The following is a 19,152-nucleotide window of genomic DNA, read 5'->3' on the forward strand; positions in this document are numbered from 1 at the left end:
GCTTCAGGCTCTCATGTTGACTATGTATTTAATATTTATTTTTATACTCATATTTTGTTATACTTATTAATGTTATTCCAATCTTCCTTGATATGTCTCTTAAAAATATAGTATCTAAAGAAAAACTGTGAAGGGAAGAGAAATAAACTAGATTTATGCTTTATTTTTCTATATTCTTTATTTTTCATACAAAAATATTTTAAGTTAATTCGATGTGACATTTTCCCTACGAAGATGAATAAAAAATATATTTTGACATACCATTTTTTATTATATCCACTCTACAAGGATGAGGAGAGGGAAATTGAATTGTTGATAGAACAGAGAGAAAAGAGGGGCAAGCTGAGCAGCTCTTAACTCATTTCAGATTCATCTCTACAGCAGGACATTAAAAATTATTTAAATTATCGTCAATCAGCAGAAGACATAGTATACACATAGATATAAATTATTTTTAAAAATAGTATTTCCTCAGAAACAATAGACTATTTATTTAATTACTTTACTAATAGGACAGAAAATCTATAAGTTCTAATTATTCAGTTTTAAATAGCTTCTCACAAAACAAAATCAAGTTTTTAGCTTAATACCACAGTTCATATCCTTCCATCTATTTAGGACATGACACATTTCCCTTATTCATGCACATTTGCCTTTTCACAGAACTGTTCTCTCCTTCACTACAACCATAATGCTAGAATTCTGGACAGAATTTGCAGAGACAGCAAATCTTTCTATCACTCTTTACCTTCAGCTGATCATTTCAAAGAATATCCCTTGCCTCATAAACCACTGAGAACAAAATATATTCACACATCTAGATTTTGGAAAATTGTAGTACCCATTAACAATTGTTGCATCAAGTTGTAAACCAGATCCTCAAAGTATGTAATTTGTCATAGAATTCCCATTTGCATGTGTGCTAAGAAAAATTTAAATATAATTTGTAAGCAATCAAATAGCAAAGATTATGAATTCACAATAAAAAAATAACAACAAACTAGCTATCCTTTCATTTTATGGTCCTACAGCTAGCTCCAGCAATAAGATATCAAGGAGAAAAACAAAGAGAAGGGGAAGAAGAGAAATAGAAAGAACATAATACTATATTAAAACATTAAGTATATTCTATCAAACACTTTAAGGCATCCAAATAATTTGTTCTGTAGAAAATCTGAAATCCTATATATGTCATAAGTTGATATTTTAATATGCTACTTAAGGCCAAAGGAAAGCATCAATAATTTGAGTAAATAGTTTATTTCTTCATTTTTTCTTTACGTTCTAAAAATGATGCAATTCTTGGATGATGTCTAAACCAAAAAGATCAAATAAGAAATTAAAAAATTAATAAAAGAATACCTAATTTTTACAATCTCATCAACTAATGTTTATGTTAATTAGCAAATTAATTTTATAACTAAATGAATAATGGATTTATTATTGCCTACAGTACAGCAAAGCTTGACTTTCATTCTTATATGTTTACCAAAAATATGTAAATAATACAACTGTTGAGCTATATCCCAATAGAAATATATTACGTGATATTGTTTTATATGATTTTTTCTGATATGATTGGGATAGAAATTAATGGATCTTAAATATCTTTTAAACTCAATAGAAGTAATACATCAAAACAATTGATATTTATTTAATAGTTTGAGTTATGATAAAAATACACATTCACATGCAAATATGGCAAAATAAATAAGTAGAAATTTATATATTCCTCCACCCAAGTAGCCATCCATTCTTCAAGTCATTCATCCATCACAAACTGACAGAGCCAGCCCGTCAGCAGTGGGGTTAATAAATATGATGAGTGCCGACCCAAACAGAAGCACATGGAGTCGAGTCAATGCTGGTTGAGCCTAGTTTGCCAAGAATTATGCCAAACACAGGAATAGTAAGATGAAGATGTGATATTGGTCATTACCAGTACTTGGAACCAAGTGGAAAAATTGACACAAAAATAATTTTAATTATTATAGTTGTAAATGATACAAAATAAAATATTCCATTATTATTTCAAGCCAAATGTGCATTATGAAAATATTCCTCTGGCAAATCTCAGGAGAATAAATTACAAGTATAGTGAATGCTTAAAAAGTCAGGTTTAGGAAGTTCCTGTTATCTTGACACTCTTCTCTTACTTTCTCTTACTGGTCCTCATTACTGGGATACAGATGTAAGGGCATGGGTGATTCTGAGCTACTATTAGCCAGCAGTGATAAAAATGCTTTTAAGCACATTTTCTGACCAGGATTTTAGTTATGTTTGCGATGATGAAGCTTAAATTAATTGTTTCTTATTTCTTTCTTTCAGTAAAAAAAAAAAAAAAAAAAAAAAAACAAACTCTTTGTGGAGCAGTACAAAATATATGGAAAATGATATTTACTCTCTAAATAAATAGATATATGAATGGCTTTTGTCTAATGGATCATATTTTAAAGGCCTAAATTCTCCTAGAACTACTGCACATTTAGAAAACAGGTTTTTGTCAAAAAAGATATTCTCATTAGGGTGAAGCTTAGTCACAAAATCAAATTCCATTGCTTTCAGAGACTGTTTTGGACTCCCTGATCTCACACAGTTCCTGACTTCTTTCCTGTTCTGATTTGAGATGTCTGTATTCTTTGTGTTCAAGAAAGGCAGACTTTGATCAGTTTTTGAAAAGTGTTACATAACTGTGATTTAGACCAAACTTATATAATAAATTTGCATTTTCATAGGACACTATCTTTGTATATTAAAACCCAACATATCTTTCTATAAAACATAGCATTGCACACAACTCTTGCAATTTCTAATGATCTATTTGCCCATGATTATATACTAAAGAACATTATTCACACTTTTGTGCAAAATAGTTCTAGAGAAGCATCATTACGCATCTTGATTTATTGATAATCTACATGTAAAATCATCAATATAGAAATGGGTTATATAACATGCACAAATGCTATTAATCTGACAGGTACTATGACTTAGTATAAGAATCGTGATAGCAAGGTAGGCTTCTGCATTACTTAAGTTGTGCATACACATGGTACTCCCATAACTTAAAATAGCTATGCTTATTTAAATCTAATTTTTGCATAATAAATGCATTTCTATACTGAATTATTTATGCCTCTGTTCACAAACATCATTTCAATACATTATACAGTAATGTTAGAAGGAATATTTGTATGAAATATCATTTCACTAGCAGCATTTATTTAACATATTCAAGGAAAAGACAGGGCTTCTTCATATTCAACTTCTCTTTTATTTTAGCCAGAATTTAGCAGAGGAAAAGTTGACTGAGCTGTGAGTTTATTTACATCTTTTAAGATAAATGGCTGCATGTATGAATGTATAAAAGTATGAATCTATTTATTTGGATTCTGGTCACTGTCTTCACTATAAAGCCTGTAGTTACTAATGTCAGTAGATTATAAAAATTTTTAAGTGAAAGCATTGAAATTTAATATCCTTCTCTATCTAAATATATACCTATGTATTAATCTTCTGTCCATTTCACAGATTAATAATACTGTGAAATATCATTTTTGTATATTGTTCACACAGGGACATAAATTTGAATAGACCCTGTTTACCAAAACCTACATCTTGCCAGTGACTTTTCTTCAGGAAAATCAATCAAGTATTTTTAGAAAAAATATCACAAATGAGAAACAGCAGGGTTTTTTTTTTCCACATACTTAGCACTTACTTGTAAGTATAAGTGTAAAGGAAAAGGTTTCTTATTATTTCAGTAAAATTGCAGTCAAGTGTGTGTGGTGGATCACACTTGCAATTCCAGAGACTCCAGAGGCTACGAGAAACACAGAAATCTGGGCAATTTACCAAGATCTTATACAACATAAAAATAAATGAATAAAATAAAGAAATAAAGAACAAGACAGACAGAAAGAAGGAAAGAAAGAAAGAAAGAAAGAAAGAAAGAAAGAAAGAAAGAAAGAAAGAAAGAAAGAAAGAAAGAGAAAGGGAAAGAGGGAGGGAGGGAAGGAGGGAGGGAGGGAGAGAGAAAACAATCTGAAGGTATAGCAGTAGAGCACTCAGGGCTCATTCCTGTGTGTGTGTGTGTGTGTGTGTGTGTGTGTGTGTGTGCACGCTCATGCGTGCAGTACACAATAATTGCCACATTCTGCTTTATCAACAAAACTTGTTTTGTTTTTCTCCCATGTGGAAGTTAAGATATGGTCCACCTACACTCATCAAGCTTTCTGTGGCCATATGGCTGGCTTTTCATTGAAATATGATGAAACAGAATTATTATAGTTTTAGGTAAACTCTTCAGAACAGTTTCCTACTGTCTGCTACTGTCTTGATTTTTCCTTTTGACATGAAGAACAGCAGTGTTCAATAGTACAGCTTCTGTGTCTGTCAGATTCCCAGAATGAGAGCAACATCGATGAGTAGCGTGAGAAAAAAAAGAGCATCAATTAATTACACCACTAAGAGGTGTGTGTATGTGAGTGTGTGTGTGTGTGTGTGTGAGTATGTGTGTGTGTGGTACTGGGAATGGAATCCAGAGGCCTTCTACCTCTGGGCTTCACCTCCAGAACTATTTTTCATATTTTATTTGGAAACAGGGTCTCAGTTACTGACAGCCTCACTAAGCTGCTGAGTCTGGCTTCGAACCTGAGGGATCACCTTGTCTCAGCCTCCCAAGTACTGGGATTACAAGCATGTGGCACCAAGCCCAGCTCATCACTAAGAGTTTTAAAGTCATAGAATCATGTATCTCTTTTGACTGGCGTTCCACATTCTTGTTTCCTCATAGATTAACACTTATACCTATGAAATGGGATATGTCACCCTAAGTCTTACTAAAGATTCTCACAAAATCAATCTTAAAAAATCAGAAGCTTTCCTGTATTCCAATAATAAATCCATTGGAAAAAAATCAAGAAAACACTTCTACTCATGATATATCACAAAAAATACTTAGAAATAAACCTAATTAAGGAGGTAAAAGACATCTACAAGGAAAAATATAAATTATTGAAAAAAGAAATCAAAGATAACCTTAGGATATGGAAAGATCTTCCATGCTCTTAGATAAGTAGAATAAATATAATTAAATTTGGCCAATATTCCAAAAGTGACCTACAAACTCAGTGCAATACCTATTAAATTACCAAGGTTATTCTTCAGATACCTAGAAAAATCAGTCCTTAAATTCATTTGGAGCAACAAAAACCTAGAAGTGACAAAGTAGTTCTCAGCAATAAGAATCATGCAGGAGGCATCACAATACCTGACATCAAACTATACTACAAATCCACAGTAATAAAAAACAGCATGGTGTTGGCACAAAAACAAACACATAGCCAGGCATGGTGGCACACACTTTAATCCCAGTATTTGGGAGGCTGAGACCAGAGAATTGTGATTTGCGGACAGCCTCAGCTACTTAATGGGGTCCTTCGCAACTCAGTGAGGCTCTGTTTCAAGAAATAAAAAGACAAAAAAAAAAAAAAATAGGGCTGAGAATGTAGCTTGGAGATAGAATGCCCCTGGGTTCCAATCCCAGTACCACAAACCAAACAAACAAACAAAACAACAACAAAAACAAAACCAAAAACAAAAAAACAGACACAGACCAATGGACAAGAACAGAAGACTCAGAAACAAATCTGTACACTTACACCATTTGATTTTTGATAACGGGGTCAAATGCACACGTTGGAAAGAAAATAGTCTCTTATACAAATGGTAATGGCAAAACTGGTTAACCATATGCAGAAAAGTGAAAATAGACCCCACTTTCTCATCCTGCACAAGCATCAGTTCTAGATGGATCAAAGACCTGGAAATTAGACCAGAGATCTTGCACCTCTTTGAAGAGGGCATAGATTCAATGCTTCAACACATAGGCATGGATAAAGACTTCCTCAACAAGACCCCAAAGTCACATGGGATTTCATTACATTGAAGACATTCTGTACAGCAAAAACAAAACAAAACAAAACAAAACAAAACAAAACACAGCTATCAAGCACCTCAACAAAGAACCAACAGAATGGGAAAAGATTTTTGCCAGCTACTCCTCTGACAGAGGACTAATACCTAGAATATACATAGAATGTAATAGTTGTAAATAGAATACAATTACAACCAAGCCAGGAAGTGCTGCATTGCTGGACTAAACCAAAAGCCAAGATACCTTCTCATTCTAGCCTCTATGGACCAGTCTTTTACAGAAAGAATTAATAAAAAAGTGATATTTCTTCAATACACCAGGATTATAAAAATATAGTTCTATCAGGTCATTATTATTTAAGAAAGAATACATTATAACACAAAGAAGTTTCTAATATATCTTTGAGAGTGTAAAGGAGTGGTAGAATTAATAAGACAGAAAGAATAAAACACTTAAAAACAATCAATATTTAAATTGAATGAACAAGCTGGGTATAGTGGTGCATGCTTGTAATCCTAGTATTTAGGAGGCTGATACAGGAAGATGAGATAGCAGGATCAAATTCAAGAAAAGCCTCAGCAAGCAGTGAGACCGTGTCTCAAAAATAAAAATAAAATAAGGCTGGGGTATAGCTCAGAGTTCCATCTTGGGTTTCATCCCCAGTATCACACACATGAGAAAAATGAACAAACATTCATGTAGAGTACAAATAGTGTATGAACGTAAGTTAATGGAAGTAAAGGAAGCAACAGTGAGAAAAAGAAAACACGAAAATGAGAAAATGGAAGAATGTTTGAGAGGGTGACTGAAAAAATAATGTGGTTCCAGGAGCCAATTTAGTGTTCTGAAACTATATAGATTTACAATCAGTAGGATTAGGTTTCAGAGTCATTTGCTTTTTTAATATATTTGAGTGATGCCCTAGAGTTCTTACCTTTCCACATAATCTAGGAGCCGGGCACAGTGGTTTGAAGCAGGGGCATCATGCCCTCCTACTGCATAAAGAAAACCATCACATGTGGCCACTCCAACACCGCCTCTTCTCTTACACATTGGGGCGCACATGCTCCACTTATTTGTATGAGGATCATAGTATTCCATGGAACTCAAACAGGAACTTCCATCACGCCCCCCAACTGAATACAACCTAAAAACACAATTGGGAAAACATAGTTTAATGTCACTGTCATGATCAGAAAATATAGAAAAAGACTGTAAGTTTTTTCACAGTATGAGCCTCAAATGGGTTATACATATGTTATTTCACATGGGGTTTTTATTAAAGATACTCTGTAAATGATTAGATATATATTTAATACCTACTATTCCAATATGTGGTATACTAAATGTAAAAGCAAATATATTTTTCTAGCTTTTTTGCTTCTAGAATCTGAGAATTATTAAAGTTACTTCTTGCAGAGATAGCTAGTTCTAATATATTAGTTTTAAGCATTGAGGAATAGCTGTTACAATAAATTATAGACTAGTGACCATCAAAAGAAAATCAGTGATTATCTTATTGATCAAATAATCACTTGAAAGCATATAAATCATGTGTGTTTGTTGTGTTCCATCCTCAGATTTCAAAACACTAACTAAAAATATAATTCTAACAAATACTATTGTAACAATCATCTTTCCTAGTGCTTTTACCACATAGCTAAAGACAAGATTTCTAAAAGTAAAACAGGATATAATGATGTTGGCCTGATTTAATATTGCTGAAACTTACAATGGAGGGTCAGGGATGAAAATTATAGGAGTAGGCATTTTTATTTTTCAGGAACAGCAGATTAGCTAGAACAAAGATGTAGGATGGCATGACATTTGGTAGGAGGTGTTGTTTCAGAATGAATGTTGGTTTACATAAGTAGGTACTTGGAGATATTTCCCATGAACAAAATAGGAAGTTATAGAATAAAGAAAAGGTATGACTTGTTCGTGTTTTAATAAGATTAGATATTGTGAACGTTTTCTATTTCTATAGTACTATGCCTGACATATTGATAGGCTTACTTTCACATTTTTCAAATTCAAAATTAAATCCATAGGGAAAAAGTATTCCTTAGCATATAAAACCATTCAGGTCTTAGATTTACAATTCATATTCTAATATCCTTTAATAATTCTAAGATATGATATTTAAACTGATTTCAAACCTTGGAAAATTGTTTTCAAAGCTGTTTATATTTCTCATAATCCCTGCTAGGATAAAATGTGCCTGATTACCCAAGTGTTTTCTTTATGAATGTTATGACTCTTTGCTTGATTACTCACAAGTTGTCTAGGGCTTTCAGTCTTGCAATATATTGAAATTAACCAATAGAAACATTTTAAAAGACAAGTACTAAAAATTTAGCTTTCAAAGTAAAACAATTATTCACTCAGAAGTTTTTATTATTCTAAGCACATCGTAATATCTGAACCTACTTTATATGTTTTATTTGATTGAAGTTCTAACTAAAAAAAGTGTGCTATAGTTTTGAGGGCAACTAAATTTATTTTGCTTAGAATTTACCTATTTTGCTTAGGATTTACCTATTGAATAAGTATCTTCCTATGTGACACCTAGTACAGTCTGTAGAAAATTGTTAGGATATAAAAATGATATAAAGCTTACTTTCATTATTATTTTAAAGGAAGTGTTACCTTCAAGCTGATGTATCTATTAGTAACATACATTAAATTAGTAAGTTATACTCTTTTAGTTATCAAATCTAACATTGATGATAGCTGATAATAAATTAACTTTATGCAATAATAAACCACACTTATTTTCTTTATGCCATTATTTTAAATAATATATAATATTTACAACATATACAAAATATGTACAGAAAGAAAGGATACCATATGACCTATCAAGACTAAATCATGCTTGTAATCCCCGCGCTTGGGAGGTGGAGACAGGAAGATTGTGCAGGTTTGAAGCCACGTCCACTGGCTTAAGAGACCCTGTTTCCAAAATAAAAATATAAAAATAGGTTGTGAGTGTAGTCCAGAGGTAGAAAGGCTTCCAGGAACCCCAGTACCACCAAAAAAAAAAAAAAAAAAAAAGACTAAATCATGAAGAAAGACAAAGTCTAAAGAGACCTATGTCTAAGCTAGTATCAAACTAAGATGCAATTCTGTTTAGACTTTGGAGACTGAAAGAGGAACCACACCCTTCTAAGAAGAGCATTCAAAGGTCTAGATGACTTCATTAGTAAATTTTCATAAACACTTAGAGAATGATTAACACCAATAATTCTAAGCTCTTCCAAAATGGCAGAAGGAACATTTCCAAACATACTTTATGATGCCAGCATTACCTTAAAATCAAAGCCAAAGAAATGACAAGAAAAGAAAACTTGTGGACAACAATCATAATGAATACAGATGGTAAAATTTCAACAAACTGAACCTTTCAACACATTATAGACTTATATACCACAGCCAAAAGGAATTTATACTTGGATCACAAGAATGACTCAGTATACAAAAAATCAATCAATATAACACATATGCCATATAAACAATAAAAGATAAAAGTAATCATTTTAATAGAAGAAAAATTACACTTAGCATGTATTCACAATTAACACTCAGTGAACTAAAAATAAAAATAAAATACTTAATAAAATTAGAATGTTATTTATTAAACTGAATTTGTCCAATTAGAAATCTACTTATATAGGAGGAATAAAGAAGTTAATCAATATTCCACATGATTTTATCTTCCCAAAATATAAGAAATAACATGTAATTATAAATTTAATATAGTACTTACATTATAGGAGGTAAATATTGAGCTTGTTAACATATTTTAGCTAATATCATACATATTATCATGGATTTTAGATGGAAATAAAATGTTTCCACAAAGTTTACAGTTTAAGTCATCATTGGATTATTTAGTATAATTACATATATTATGTATTCTCCTAATAAAATCCAGTGCCATAAAGTTTAAAAATACTAGAAATTTATGTGATATCTCAATAAAAATGGGATATCTTATAGTTCTTATATTGCTCTTTTCACGTTCTTAATAGTATATGTCTACAGATTAAAATTTAATTATTATAATTTAATGACGGTATAAAATATCAATATTATGGAGAATCAGTTGAAAGAAAAGAGTACATCATGGTTTACCTCAAGAAAAGCTTTGAAAAAAATAGAATATTGGAATTTGTATAGAGAGACATTAGTGTGTAAATTGACAATGGTATTTATGGACTGTGTTATAGGTTCATTTTTGAAATACATAGATATGAGTAAATATTTGAATAAATATTAAATTAGGTACTATATAAATATATGATATCACCAACATTATCTAGCATCCACTTCCTTGTAAACAAAAATAACTAAATAAAAAATTAAAATGCAAAATTGAATAACAAATAATGGTAACAATCATTATTTTATTTATACTTAAAATGATACAAATCACCCAGCATAATAAACTCTGAGCAGGTAGAATAAAATTTACCACATGCACACAAACCAGCATGAGCAATAATCTTGGGTCTTCCTCTCAGCTTTTCCCTCTCAATCTATTTGCTCACAGTCCAAACCAATTCCTTTCTTTCACTAAGATGACAAATTAATTTGTAAAAATCTGAGGGACAGAGAGGAGTCTGACGCTGGAAGTAGATGCACTGACAGCTTAGGAAGTGACAGCTGACAGTTTCACAGCGAAGAAGGAAAGGTGACATTACAAGTTCGAGGTGAAAGATGAGGAAAATGTTGTAAGATAAAGAACAAGAAAGGAAGCATTATACACAGGAAAAGCTTATGTGTAAAGACAGGGCCAGAAAGGTCACAGTAGGTGATATATAAAAAGTGACAGATGCATCAGTCTCATGGGAGAGGTGGTAGTGAAGGAAGGGATGGAGAGATGTAGCTGCTCAGATGAAAAAATCTAGACTAAATGGAAGGGGTTTTATGCCAATCTATAGAGTTGAGGTTTCATTTTGAAGTAAGAAAAGAGGACAAAAAATAATATTTTTTCAGAAATCATCAGATTGGATGAGTAGTTGTCTACTAACTTTTTTGTCCTGGTGTGCTAAGGTGGAGTGCTAAGCACCACAACCTTGGTTTAAACACCAAGATGAAGGAAAGATGGGTGAAGGAGTGCGACACCTCCTTTACTTCTCCTTGATGTACAGCTCACTTCTCACACATACACTTGTCAGATCTTATAAATACAGCAATATCTAACTGGTAGGATGCTAAAAAAAATTGGAGTCTATCGTGTTATATAAAAAGGAGTAAACAAGCCGAGCGTGGTGTTGCACGCTTGTAATCCCATCATTTGGGAGGCTGAAACAGGAAGATCGTGGTTCAAGGACAGCCTCAGCTACTCAGTGAGGCCCCTTGCAACTCAGTGAGATCCTGTTTCAAAATAAAGTAGAGGGCTGGGGGTGTAGCTCAGAGGTATAATGCCCCTCGTTTCCATTCCCAGTACTTCAAAAACAAACAAACAAAAAAGAGGAGTAAACAAGTATTGGAAGACATGTTTCTGCTTCAGTATGAGTACTGAGATGTCATGCTCAATCTATCCTAGGTACTTTTTAACAAGATATGTAGGGCTGCTTGGACTAGTCTCTCATTAATGAATTCAAGTGTATCTCCACTAGAGTCTCCCTTGAACCCACATTGTTTTCTTTCCTGAAATTTCACATTATTAACTGTATTATAGGCAACGTTATTACTCTTTTATATACTTTATCACTCATGCATACTTCAGGTATGATTATAAAGAGTTTTTCCAATATTTTTTCTAAATATTCAAAGGTCTTGCTAATTAGCTTGTGCTATTAAATGTAATTTTATTCACTATGTTTGTTATTCAGAAAAAATGTGTTATATTCTCACAACCTCAGTAGTTTAACACTTGCAGAACAACTCTCTGGATCCAGAACTTTGGTCCTTTGTTTCCCAACCAATGGCAAACTCTTTAATCTGATCTGCCAAATAAAGCTTGAAGATGTCGTATTATAATACTCCTACATCTGCCTTTCAGTAAACCTTTCATGCAAGGTGCTTGTTACAGGCCAGCGAGCAGACTTTCACTAAACTTGCAAGAGACTGTATAGCTGCTTTTGTTCTTGCTTACGGAGAAATGTTGGTGTATGTTGCAGTATCATGAAATGTGCTGAAATTCACTAAAAACTGTATACAAATGGTTCAGTTCAGAAGATTATGGGCAGAAACCTAAATGTAGCACAACTACCAGTATTTATTAGAATGCACTCATATTTACTCAAGGAACCTGACAGTTGTAAATATACAAAATTAATTTAAGTTATTTGGCCACATTCCCCATGTAGTAAAACTCACCAACCTAATACTTGGTAGAGGTCTCCTCAGTCTTAATCTCTCTCTCTGGTTCCCTGTGAATTTCTATTCTCCACCTAATATAATCCTGAAGCTTCTTGTTTGTTTGTTTTTTATTGATCTCTATTTCCCTTTAATCTTATGTAAGCTCCTTGAGGAAAGATCTGATTTTTTGATACATTATTATGATCAGTACATGTTTGTGAAATAAAATAAATAAATAAATGAAGTCTCCATTTCCAGTTTTAGAAAATGGAGATTCAGCTGTGGATAGTGGTCAATGAAAAAACACCTTTTAAATGTCTATTGAAGAAAGACTTAGATATATGGCAGTGAAAAGCAATTCCTGTGGCTTAGAAACACAAAAAAGGATTTTTGGGGGAGTATTGGAAATGGAACCCAGTGGCCTTCTAACTCCGAGCTACACTCCAGCTCTATTTTTTACTTTTTATCTTGAAACAGGGTTTCACTAAGTTCCAAAGGACCTCATTAAGTATCTGAGGCTGGTTGTGAACTTGGGATCCTTCTGTCTCAGCCTCCTAAGTAATGGGATTACAAGCTTGTGCTATCATGCTCGGAAGGCATGATTAATTTAAAATGAATTGATTAAAATGGACTCATAGGAAAGGCAAGAAACAATCTATTTAGGCTTTGGGTGGTGAGAAATGTTATACGTAATCTTAAATTTTAGGTGGAGAAAATCTTAATATATGTTTAATACTTCATGACACAGTGTTCTCAAGTGCAATAAAATAAGCCCTATTAGTTATTAATCTTCCTAAGAGAATTTGATGCATTTGAAGAAGTAAGGCTTTTAGGTGATCAGTATTCAAATGTATTCCAAAGAGGAGTAAGTAGATAATCACAGTTAAAATAAAATAGAGATAGAAAGCAGAAACATGAGTATACAAAAAGCAAATGGGTGTGAGCATGTTCAAGGAATCAGTGATTCAATATGGTTGGGATATCAGTTGGTTGTAAGGCAGGGAATGAGGATGAAGATGGATAAGAAAAGTGCTGTCTAACTCATTAAAGACGTATTCCATAAAGAGGCGTCTGAAGGAAATGATGCTCAAATAGGAAACAAATGGAATTGTTTATATATTGTAAAAATTGTTACATACTGTCTATTCACTAGTTTTGTCTTCAATCTCTCTATATCTCTATCTAATCTATCTCTATGCCTCCCTCTCTTTCTTGTGCTAAAGGTTGAAATTAGGGACATTCTACCCATACTTTGCAATTCTGAAACACAATTTATCAAGTGATACCTTTGAACTACTAGAATACATGTTAGCACGTTATTACGATGAATTTCTAGCAGTTTTATCATTTCTCTGACAATGATAAATTACTTTACAGTCATAGAGGATACTAATAAAATTGAAATTCAGCAACGTCGCTGTCCTTTTAAACCTTTTTTACAATATGTTTACCTTGGCCAATTTGTTGTATTACTTGGGGTCTGCTCCTCTCTCTCTCTCTCTCTCTCTCTCTCTCTCTCTCTCTCTCTCTCTCTCTCTCTCTCTCTCCTTCTACTTTTTTTGTAGAAAGTCTAGGGACATTCTACCTCTAAGTTATACTTCCAGCCCTTTAGACTTTTTTTTTTACTTTTCAATCAGAATCTTCTTAAGTTGTTTAGTGTACAATTATTGTCAGTATCTGACCTATAAGCAAATTTAGAAAAAAAATTAAGAAAGATATTTCAGCTATAATGTAAACTTTGAAAGAACCAAGCTAAGTCTGGGATCAAAAAAGAAACAAAGCCAGGGGTGGTACACATTTGTAATCCCAGCACTTGGGAGGCTGAGACAAGAGGATCACATAGGATAGAAGCCAGCCTCAGCTACTTAGTTAGGATCTCAGCAACTTAGTGAGACCCTGATTCCAAACAATGTATAAGATAGGTCTGTGAGTGTATTACGGAGGTAGAAAAGCCCCTGGGTTCCACACCCAGTATCACCAAAAAAAAAAAAAAAAAAAAAGTGTCACTAATGCATATATTGTTTGGGAAGGCTGACGTAATGGTCAACCACCACACCAAAATGTCTATTGACTAGTTTTTTCTCTCCTCTCCTCTCCTCTCCTCTCCTCTCCTCTCCTCTCCTCTTCTTTTCTTTTCTTTTCTTTTCTTTTCTTTTCTTTTCTTTTCTTTTCTTTTCTTTTCTTTTCTTCTTCTTCTTCTTCTTCTTCTTCTTCTTCTTCTTCTTCTTCTTCTTCTTCTCTCTCTCTCTCTCTCTCTCTCTCTCTCTCTCTCTCTCTCTTCTTTATTTTAGTGTGTGTGTGTGTGTGTGTGTGTGTGTGTGTGTGTGTGTGTGTGCTAAAGGTTGAAACCAGAGACATTTTACCTTCAAGCTAAACATTCAACCCTTTTTTGTTCTTTATTTTCTAACAGGGTCTCACTATGTTCCTGATGTTGGTTATGAACCTGTCATCTTCCTGTCTCAGCCTCTCAAGCACTGGGATTCCAGCCATACAACAACAAACACACTTGTACTTTCTTTACTCACCACATAATTATTTGGCTATAATGGTCTAAGATGACTTATCTACTACTTAGCCTAATTTGTCTTACTGTAAGACTGACCAAAAATTTTATTAGATCAATATAATTTTTTTTTTTTTTTTGGTGGTACTGGGGGTGGAACCCAGAGGCTTTCTACCTCCAGTCTATACTCCCAGACCTTTTTTATATTTTTATTTGGAAACAGGGTCTCACTAAGTTGCTGAGAGCCTCACTAAGTAGCTGAGGCTGGCTTCGAACCTATGCGATCCTCCTGTCTCAGCCTCCCAACCATGGGGATTACAAGCGTGCACCACCACGCCCGGCTAGATCAATATAATTTTGCACTTGAATCTACTCAAACACAATTTATCACCTGTAAATCCTGAGTAAGTTTCATACTTTCCAAAAAATTATATCATATATAAGCTAAAATTAAGAGGGCTATCCATTATTTTTATTAATCATAATTGGGGCAATAATTCAAAAGTAAAATTTAGAGAAATAACAGCTAGGTTAGAATGACACATTAGCATTATGTGAAAATAAAACAAGAAGAAACAATTCCATCAGTAAAGGTGAGGAAAATAATATAAACTGTCAGAAGGTGATGCTGAAACAATTTTCTGTTCTGGGTTTGAAGTGAAAGGTCACCCTCTAATGATTATGTTTCTGTCTGAGTAACACAGAAAAACACCTAGACATTAAAAGACAGTCATCAAACCACAGGAATTTGAGGCAATTTTATCACACTCCCAGGATTTGGGAAGATGGATAAATAAGAGTGTACTATTTTGACTTATAGGAGAAAATTGTTTAAACTAATGAATAAAACCATTCAAACTATTTTTATATAATCAAATTAAAATTTAAGAAAATTTACTTAGTTAAATATAAATGATATCAAGAATATAAACTGAAAATGGTATTGATCTCACTGTTTAATATTTAGCATGAAGGATCTTAACTATTGTCAAACAATTTCTTTAGACAGGTGACCAAAATGCATCCTGAATAATGAAATCATTTGAATGCCTAGCAAATATAAAAGAGGCATTAGAAGAAGCTAGACAAAGAATTCACTTATAACAACACAGGAAAACTTGTTATATAAGATTCCCCTTGAATATTTTATCCTGCTCATTTCTGACTAAGATTTGAGTATATTTATAAAACACACACATATATTATTTCAAAGTAAATTTCTTTTTTTTTTTTTTGTGGTACTGGGGTTCCTGGAAGCCCTTCTACCTCCAGGCTACACTCCCAGACCTATTTTTTTACATTTTTATTTGGAAACAGTGTCTCCAAAGTCAGCGCGACTGGCTTCGAACCTGCGCAATCCTCCTGTCTCTGCCTCCCAAGCGCGGGGATTACAAGCGTGCGCCACCACGCCCAGCTTCAAAGTAAATTTCTAAGAAAGAATTACAAAGTTAAAATGCAAGGCAATGATCAAAATAATTGAGAATAATATAAGCAATATATTTATTTATGTGTGCATTTTCATTACACAATAATGTGGCAAATGGTTAATGAAGAGTCAATGAGACAATAAAAATCTATGCTGAGCAAATTTGCTGTGTCAATTAGATCCATTTTCTAAGGAATACGGGGAGTTAATTCCCATAATTGGTTAAGACAAAAGTCACTAAATAGATAAGCTATTACATATATATATATATATATATATATATATATATATATATTAGACTCTACATGTCCAGCCAGGTTTGGTGGTGCACGTTTTTAATCCTAGTACTTGGGATGCTGAGACAGGAGAATCAGAGGTTCGAGTTCATCCTAGGCAAGTAGAGAAACTCTCATCAATCTAGCAAGACCGTGTTTCAAAAAATAAATAAATAAATAAGTAAATAAAAAGGGCTGGGGGTATAGCTTGGAAGCAAAATGCTCCTGAGTTCAATCCGTAGTACCACAAAAATAAATAAGTAAATAAGTAAATAAATAAATAAATATGCATGTAATTTATTAGAAAAATAAAAGATACAAAAGATTGTGATTTCCTCTATAGGAATTATAGAAATCAAATCAAGGAGAAAACTTTTTCTATTATTGTAAATTTTGCTATCTATGAATAGTATGTCTATAAGATAATTTTTATTTTAATGTTTAATATAAGATGTAAAATTCTAATACTAATTTCCAATTAAGAGATTTTATGAAAGATACTGTAACACTTAAGAAAAAAAGAGGTATTAGCCAGGTATGGTGGTGCAAGCTTGTAATCCCAGCATTTGGGAGGCTGAGACAAGAGGATTAGAGCTCTTGGACAGCCTCAGCTACTACTTAGTGAAGCCCTTTGCAACTCAGTGAGATACTGCTTCAAAATAAAGACTAAAAAATAGAGTTGGGGGTGTAGCTCAGAGGTAGATTGCTTCTGGGTTCCATTCCCAGTACCACAAAAAAAAGAAAAAAAGAGATATTAATAACACAAACATTAATTATTAAGACTACAAAATAAAGACAACTGAAAATATTTTTTAGCTGGGTTTTGGTGGCACATGCTTGTAATCCCCGTACTTAGGTGGCTATGACAGGAGGATTGCCAGCCTCAGCTGATTTTGTGAGGTTCTCAGTAACTTAGTGAAATTATCTTTCCAAATAAAATATAAAAATAGGTCAGAGGACATATCTCGGAGTTAGAAGGCCCCTAGATTCGATCCTCAGCACCACACACACACACACACACACACACACACACACACACACACAAATGTATATGATTGCCATTAAAAGTTACAACAGAATAACAATTATTTCAAGAGAAGAGTTCAAGATGCAAGAGAATATTAAGAAGTGAGTGGAGCATAGTGACATGTACCTATGATCTTAGGACCTGGGAGGATGATCCAGGAGGATTATAGGTTCAAGACCAGCCTCAGCAATGTAGGGGGACTCCCAGCAACCTAGTTAGATCCAATTTCAAAATGGAAGTAAAATATAACTGGGGGTCTAGCACAGAGATAAAATGACCCTGGGTCCAATACCAAGTAGTACAAAAAAGAAAACGAGTGTTGGAATATAACTTTTATATAAAAATGATCCCAAGCTGGGCATGGTGGCACACGCTTGTAATCCCCGTGCTTGGGAGGCGGAGGCAGGAGGATTACACAGGTTCGAAGCCAGAAGCGCTGGTTTGAGAGACCCTCTTTCCAAATAAAAAAGTATAAAAATAGGTCTGGGAGTGTAACCCGGAGGTAGAAGGGTTTCCGGGAACCCCAGTACCACCAAAAAAAAAAAATAATAATAAATAAATAAATAATAAACAAATAAATAAAAATGATCCCAAGAATGTGATCTTAGTTAACTTGCAGATAAGGTCAGACTGAAGCTGGTAAACAAACATTTTCATTTATTTATGTGAATAAAAGAACTTCTAGAAAGCTGATGTGAGAGCCTTCCTAATCACTTTTGATATAGCATCCCTTCACTATGGGATCAATAGGGTGAAATCCTTTTAGCGCCTTCTCACTCTTACACATCAGCTTTCCAGCAGCAGTGATGTTAGAATTCTGTGTTTTTCTAAAATACTGTAGCCAAAAAAAATCTTGGAGGAATATTGAAAAATATTTGATTTTTTTTGGTGGTACTGGGGTTCCTGTAAACCCTTCTACCTCTGGGCTACACTCCAAAACACCTATTTTTTATATTTTTATTTGGAAACAGGGTCTCTTAAGCCAACGAGGCTGGTTTTGAACCTACACGATCCTTCTGTCTCCGCCTCCCAAACACGGTGATTACAAGCGTGTGCCACCATGTCCAGCTATTTGATATTGAGGGTGATAATAGTGCAAAGTTTGATAGAGAAAATGATACAAAATGCAAAAAACAACAAACAATCAAACATACAAATAAACAAAAGCACTAAATGGACAGATAAATATCTGCTTTGACTGAATATGAATTGGAAACATCTTCTCTTATTTATTTTGAAAATGATAATGGATTGATAGTAATTAAATTTCTAGCACATTACTTGAGAATTTTATTTTGACAGCAATGAAATATACTGTGAAAAAAAGCCTTAAATGCTCCATGACAGGACAAATCACAAGTAACACATAAAAAAAAGCAAAATATAAGAAGGCATGGATATATCTTTGCACAGAATAAAAATATTTTACTGTTTAAGCAAAATTCTATATTTTATAACTCTAAATGTAAGAAAATAAACAATTGGTAATATAAAAAATTCTTAAAGTGGTATAAGATAAAGTCAATTGAAATAAGATGGTTACAAAGTAGGTAAGGTCAGGAGTCACATATATCATGTAATATTACAGTGCAGAAATTTTAAGTCCGCATTTGAAATAATAAAGACAAGAAGCAAAATGACATTGATTGAAACTACAATGTAGAAAAGTTT

The 19,152-nt window shown here is 33.2% G+C and overlaps 1 protein-coding gene across 2 annotated transcripts in view; it reads right to left on the reverse strand.

Annotated features, from left to right (window-relative positions):
• The window catches only part of KLHL1 (kelch like family member 1), a gene marked incomplete at both ends in the record, with an annotated part of 325,168 nt that overhangs the window by 12,307 nt on the left and 293,709 nt on the right, over positions 1–19,152 (reverse strand). For both annotated transcript variants that reach the window (XM_080690084.1, XM_080690083.1), the window contains one exon: positions 6,873–7,085. In XM_080690084.1, the coding sequence (XP_080546210.1) occupies positions 6,873–7,085 (213 nt within the window). The remainder of the gene's footprint in view (positions 1–6,872; positions 7,086–19,152) is intronic.

This window comes from Muscardinus avellanarius (assembly GCF_963383645.1).
Source record: "Muscardinus avellanarius genome assembly, chromosome: 2".
NCBI lineage: Eukaryota > Metazoa > Chordata > Mammalia > Rodentia > Gliridae > Muscardinus > Muscardinus avellanarius.